General features: G+C 42.4%; 1 protein-coding gene across 2 annotated transcripts; it reads right to left on the bottom strand.

The window, feature by feature from the left end:
* Positions 1–766: 766 nt before the first annotated feature.
* On the bottom strand, positions 767–5,961 carry mob3c (MOB kinase activator 3C). Of its 2 annotated transcripts, none has more exons than XM_061825655.1 (4): positions 5,864–5,961; positions 2,767–3,269; positions 1,298–1,500; positions 767–1,082 (listed from the first exon to the last, which is right to left on the bottom strand). In XM_061825655.1, exons 2-4 carry the CDS (start codon positions 3,182–3,184, stop codon positions 1,053–1,055), a joined length of 651 nt encoding a protein of 216 aa, XP_061681639.1. In that variant the 5' UTR covers positions 3,185–3,269; positions 5,864–5,961; the 3' UTR covers positions 767–1,052. The 2 variants fall into 2 exon arrangements, with proteins under 2 accessions (XP_061681639.1, XP_061681638.1); XM_061825654.1 differs by having other exon boundaries at positions 2,767–3,332; positions 5,864–5,959.
* Positions 5,962–6,702: the final 741 nt, after the last annotated feature.

Below are 6,702 nucleotides of genomic sequence, written 5' to 3'. Positions count from 1 at the left end.
ACGCACCTCTTCAGGTTTTGGTTATGTTTTGATCCGGTTAGTTAACTTTAATAGGATTTCTCCCCCCCCCCATGCCTTTCTTGTTCAGTAACTTAAACCAAATTTGATTAAAATTTTCTTTCTACCTCCCAAAAAATGCTGCTCTTGTTTTTTCCACTTTGTTGATTCTTAGTATTTGTGAAAATTCGTGAGCAGCAATGACCCTCTGTCTGAGGATAAATAAAGTTATCTGGCTGCTCGAACATTCATTCTAAATGGAATTGTTCTGATATGGGTGGTGAATTTAAGTGGGAATATTTCCTCTTTTTGCTATTTACTGGGAGGTACGGTGAACAAGAGTAGCACACCTGCACACAGCTCCGAGGTTGGCTGTTCCAATCTGGGCCTTTTGTGTGTGTTTAGTTCGGATGTTCTCCAGTTTCCTCCTACATTAATCAATTTTTTTAAACATTAGCACTCCTCTTGGATTAAAAAAAATGCATCCAAAAATGTAACACAAAACACACATTTCAACATTTCAGAAACATGCATATAAGGTTAATTGAAGAGTATAAATTATGAATATGAATTTGAATAGTTGGTCTTGCATAGGTGCTCTGCAACTAGTCCAGGGTCTAGGGGGTCAAAGTCAGTCATGATAGGCTCCAACACACCCACGAGCCTAGTGCCGGTCTTCTTCTTCTTCTTCTTCTTCTTCTTCTTCTTCTTTTCCTTTTAGCTTGTCCCGTTAGGGGTCACCACAGATAGAAGACGGATGGATGCCTCGCATACCATGTCATCCTAAAAGGTATTGTAACTCTTTATTTTTAATTTTTTAGGAAAATTAAGACAGGAGGAAAGACAGAGGAAATCGTTAACCAGCTCAGTCACATAACAACGGCAACTTTGTTACCACAAGTAACGCAAATATTAACACCACCTGAAAAAAAGTGTGGTTGAATAGTAAAAATTCACAGTCACACTCATACTGCTCACATTGTAATGTTACACATTTAAAAGTTCTTTGTTTAGAGTCCATTGAAGTTGAGCGTTGTCTTCTTCATACTTGAAGTTTAATTGCAAATCTTCTCAGTCATCTCTTTCTGTAGGAAAACAACAAAAAAAAATCACATTAAAGTTCATAAATGAGGGGCAAGCGACATTTTCAATGTGAAGAAAATTACATGGCTAAATGAACCTCTTTCCCTATTATTACGAACTTGAAAATGCCCGTATCTGTCTCATTTCATGCTTCCGTTTGACATTGACATTTTGATAGAACCAATATCACGAGGTGAAGGTCGCACTCATGTCTCACCAGGGGCTCGAGTTCAGAGTGGTCGATGAGGTTGAACTCCGAGATGAAAAAGTAATAGTGCTTGTAGCAGGTATTGATGTGGGCCTCGGCGCCCATGCTGCAGATACTGTCAAAGTGATGGATGTAAACGTGCACAAACACCCTGAAGAGCCGGCTCAGGATCTTCTTGCACACCTGCTGGAAATTCTTGGGGAAAGGAACACCTTCAACGGAAATGAAAAATAATAAAAATTCAAGCATTTTTGTTATTTGTTAATCCACCTAAAAACAACAACAGCAACATAAACTACTAAGTTTTAATGTTGATTCACCAGACACTTTAATGAACACTTTTTTTTTGGGGGGGGGGTCACATTTAATTACCATTTTTAATATACAGTATTCATAAATTTATGTAATTTGTTTCATGAAAGGCGGCACGGTGGTCAGATGTTAATGTTGGCCTCACAGTTCTGAGGTTCAGGGTTTGATCCTGGCCCCGCTTGTGTGGAGTTTGCATGTTCTCCCCATGCCTATGTGGGTTTTCTCCAGGCACTCTGGTTTCCTCCCACATCCCAAAAATATACGACATTAATCGGAGACTCTAAATTGCCCCTAGGTGTCATGGTCCTGCTGGTCCAGCCCTGGCTGGGCGGGTCCCAGCACACCGGCGCTGATTCGGAGGAGCACACCTGCGCCTCATCATCGTTGATTAACCCCTGTATTTATAGGACCCAGAAGACGACTGCTGGTTGCCAGATCGTCGCAACTCATGCCCCGTTCCTGCACTCCCGTATCTCTGATCATAAACCTTTGTGTACCGACCTCCGCCAGGTTCTCCGACTGACGCCCTTGACACTCCTGCTATCTCTTATCGATCTCCCATGTACCGACCCCTGCCTGCCCGCGGACCTGCTCTCTACGCCCGACGTCCTGAGTAGCGCTGCTGCACTTGACTGTCTGCCTGATCCCCGACCTTGGAACGAATAAACACTTTTCGCAAACTGCCTCTGCGTCTCCGGAGTCCTGCATTTGGGTCCTCCTCCGTCTCGATGGGTCGTGACAATAGGTGTGATTGTGAGTGCCTTCAAAAAGCATTTTTTTGTCCTCGAGAGTGGTCCGAGCATAACTGTTACAGTCAACTTAGATTGCCGAAAGGTCTAGAATGATATGCACGCATTGATAGAGTATATTTGAATGAGTTATTCCCATAATGGCTGATGGGGTGGGGGAGGGGGGGGGGTTGATTTACCTATAATCCATTTTTAAAGCAGGCTTTTCAGTTAAAGTACTGGTGGATTCCACAATTGCAAAGGGATCATTGTGCTATTAGGCCTTGGATTAAGTTTCTTAATTGAACAAATCAAGTCTTTTAATAGCTTCCTAATGTCACCCTCATGGCCTCATTACCTCTTGTTTGAATCTTAGTGAGGATTAATAAAACAGTCAATAGACATTTTCCTTATAGGGTAAAATGAATCCTCACACACCTACTCTGGTAGGGAAGATTTCCTCATTGTTGATGAGCGATTCTATCCAGTCCATCATCAGGTTCATGTACTTGAGAGCGGGCAGCTTGGTGGGTTTCCTGTAGTCGTCGCCGTCTTGCCACCTGTACTCATACCTAAGCCCCCCCGACATGATCGGACAAGTGCGCTCGGTGCAGTACTCGCTGACCGTGCCGTAGATCAGGTTGATCCTGTTAAAGAAATCCACCACGTGCACGGCGATCCAGTCATTGAGGTTTTCTCCATCAGGCAGCTGCACAACCTTCCTGAGGTCCAGACCAGACTTGAGTGAGGCTTGAGCCTTCTTGTACAGTTCAAAACGTTGCGTGCCGGGTTCAAAGCGCTTCCGAGGCCGAAAGGTTTTGTCTTTGCTGAACACCTGACCCAGACATAGAGCCATGGCTTCAGCAGTTTCCCCAGAGAGATGGACAGATTGTAGTCCTCAGAATAGGATTTTGACTTTTTGAGAGAAGGCAGTTTCTGGCCTGGATGAGGTCACAACAGAGGAAGAACCTGGTCAAAACCGATTCCAGATGTTGGGAGGCTCACTGTGAAGCACAAAATGTTGTTGTTGTTTTTTTTTTTCGTCTTTTTCGTTTTGTGTCATTCCTCAACTACAGTCCATATGCAGCGTGACCACATGCACAATCTAACAAGATTCAACATGTGAGGTCTATAAAAATGTGTACCTTGTGCAAAGATAATTAATTCCATTTCGATTAACTCTCTTAAGAGTTTTATTAATGTGTTCATAATATCTTCATTTTGTGGTTGACAACATCACTGCACTCCAATAAGACACATATGTTTATATACTGTCACTGATGAACACATTTGTGAAGTAAGTTTTTCAACGCGTAAGCTTTGAAATTCACGTTTGTAAACCACTGCAATAATTGATGCCTGGTGATAGCGGAGTTGCTCTCCTCTAGATGTGAGATCAGCTTTTGAAGTTAAAGATTAGGCGCTGAACCTCGGCCTCTCACTTCAATTATGAGGAAAAGAAATGTCAATATGTTCAAAGAAGGATGAGTTCACACTCAAATAGAGTGTGAACGGTATGTGTATGGATTAAAAAAGGTATGTTTCGCGGTAGATGGGAGGGTGTGAATTGCAATACTGAGGGGGTAAACAATGACAGTTTATGGCATAAAGGATGAAAGCCATCCAAAAAGCACCTGGCATTCAACTAAAGCCATGGGGTGTGTCAGTTCCACATTTCTTACATGTATATCTGTAAATAAATTATTTTGCTATTAAAAGCCCTTTCTCAGTATTGTTTTATTCTGCTTGTTTCTTTTCACAAAAAGCTCTTTTTATCTACTTTTTGTTGAGAAACTGGTATTTTTTGTGAAACCAACCCATCATGTTATTCTCCTGAATTCTTAAAAAAGGAAAAAACTAAGTTTCAGAAAAAAAAGAAAGGCTATTTTCTTTTGGTATGTTTGGTGTTTATATTGTCACAGAGCACAATATTTTGTGACACTTGAAAGATCGGTCAAAATATGTGAAAGAGCTGGGAATATGGGGAACTTGCAAACATCCATCCATTTTCTTAGCCGCTTATCCTCACAAAGGTCGCGGGGAGTGCTGGAGCCTATCCCAGATGTCAACGGGCAGGAGGCGGGGTAAACCCTGAACTGGTCGCCAGCCAATCGCATGGCACATAGAGACAAACAGCTGCACTCACATTCACACCTATGCAGAATTTAGAGTCTCCACTTAATGTTGCATGTTTTTGGGATGTGGGAGGAAACCAGAGTGCCCGGAGAAAACCCACGCAGGCACGGGGAGAACATACAAACTCCACACATGCGGGTCCAGAATTGAACCCGGGACCTCAGAACTGTGAGGCCAACGCTCATCCACCATGCCGCCTTTGGAAAACATCTGGTAGTTAATTGAATTACTGTAGTTATTAATAAAATGTTCTTAGCTGTCAAGGTGACTGGTTCAGCCCAGGACCACTCACATTAGCAACCCCGCTTCTTGCCCTATGAAAGCTGGCGAAGCCTCCAACACACCATCGGCCCTTGTGAGTGTAAGCAGTATTGAGGATGGATGGACATTTACATTTATTTAAATATTAATTCTCACAAAAGCAGATGTTCATTCTTTTTGTTGTCACAAACGCATCTTTCACATGCATTGCAAAAAAAAACAAAACATCTGGATTAAACCCATAAATGTTTTTTAACACAGTAAATACACACAGCATTGGGAATCGTTTAGGCGGCAGGCTACTGATAAATATCAAGTATTTACCAAGCAGTTGCAATCACAATAAACAGAACACTACATTTGATTACTATGATTTGGCATTTGGAATGCATTGTTGAACTGTATTGGGTTTACACTCTCTAGTGAACTTTCCATTTAGGAGATTACAGCATGACCTCTACTGATTGGACTCCGCAGTCAAGTGACCTTGGCTGCAACATGACACTATTATCAACATTTGTGTGTAAACTGACTCAAACAATCCCTGCTGCTGTTCTTCTTTGACTCATAATTAGCAAAAGTTTCAGTTTGTTTTGGATCTCACATGAGAAATGAGTCAACTTGTGACAGTTTGTTACTTTCTGATTGATAAAACACTTTGGGAAATTCTCCCTTGAGATGTGTATGGAAAAAGGATGATGTCACCACAATGATCTGAAAATGTGTGATCTGCAAAAAGGATCATTTTTCTTCCTCTGCCGGCCACTTCAATGGGGTAGCGTGAATACGTGGTCATGAGATTGCTCCATAACAGAAATTCTGCAGAGGAAGACTAACTTAAGCATCAGACTAAGATAATCACGGGGATTCTTTACGAGTGAATAATAGTTTAAAAAAGATAATAATACAGTAATAACGTTCCCGCCCCACAGTCCCAAGCAGTAGCAAGTCTGGTCATGCACTATCTTACGCACATGCATACTTCCCTGGTGTTTGTAGACTCCACACAGTAAAAACAAACTCATTCAAGGCTTGCATGGTTGAAAAAAAATGATACGGATGGCATCTTAAAGCAAGCGTTTAAAGGGTATTCGTTAATAAATAAGACAGAATGGGGAAAATGTTGTCTCGGCAGTACCTGGTTGCAATCCTACAGAGGCGGCTCCACAACGTTGGCGAAAGCTTTGGGAGACGCTGGAGTGGATTTTGGAGGACAGCTCCAGCTGCTTCACCCCCTTCTCCTCCCCCCCTACGCCCCCCCCCCCCCCTCCAGGCCCTCAAACAGACGTCCAACTTCACTCTGTAGCAAAGCACAAGTCAAGAAAAAGCAGTCGTTTGGCTTCCCTTCCTGCGGGTGATGTCACATCCTGACTTTGTCTTCAGGGCCTGCGCTTGCAAAATATGCAGTAGTGTGTGAACTGAGGAAAGCTGGAAAAGGCCTTCTTTCAATCCTTCCTCTTCCTTTCTCCCCCTCACTTTTCCTCATCCTACCAGTCTGCTGAAGCCCAACCCCTTTCTGGTGAGGTGGGCCACGTCTATCCACCACAAGTACAGAGCAGAGAGCTCGGCAATCCCACAAATATGTCAGAATATCTGGCAGGCCGGCCTGCTCTCTCATGGTAACATATCATTTAAATCCCTCACCGCTTTAAAATGTTTTCGTGGAAGCCAATAGAAATGCTTCAGTCAAAAGTTCAATTTAGGAACACGGTTGTCTGCTCAGGCCGATTGTAAGGTCCCAAGGTAGGAATAGGTATCGATTTCTGTGCTTTGTAATAGTGATAGTAAAGCCACAAGCCTCTTTCTAGACTTTTGGGATATATGACATGGCAAGGTACAGTATAAGGCTGATAAAACCTTCAGAAGATGTTTCCATCATACAAAGTGAAGTATCCAATTTTCCCAAGGAAATATATTAGTATATAAAATATTGAATGTGTAAATTATGCAATGCAAACTACTTCTAGACAGTGATAA

This window comes from Syngnathoides biaculeatus, chromosome 7 (assembly GCF_019802595.1).
Source record: "Syngnathoides biaculeatus isolate LvHL_M chromosome 7, ASM1980259v1, whole genome shotgun sequence".
Taxonomy (NCBI): Eukaryota; Metazoa; Chordata; class Actinopteri; order Syngnathiformes; family Syngnathidae; genus Syngnathoides; species Syngnathoides biaculeatus.
The sequence above is the reverse complement of the archived record's forward strand: the minus strand, read 5'-3'. Positions and strand labels throughout refer to the sequence as shown.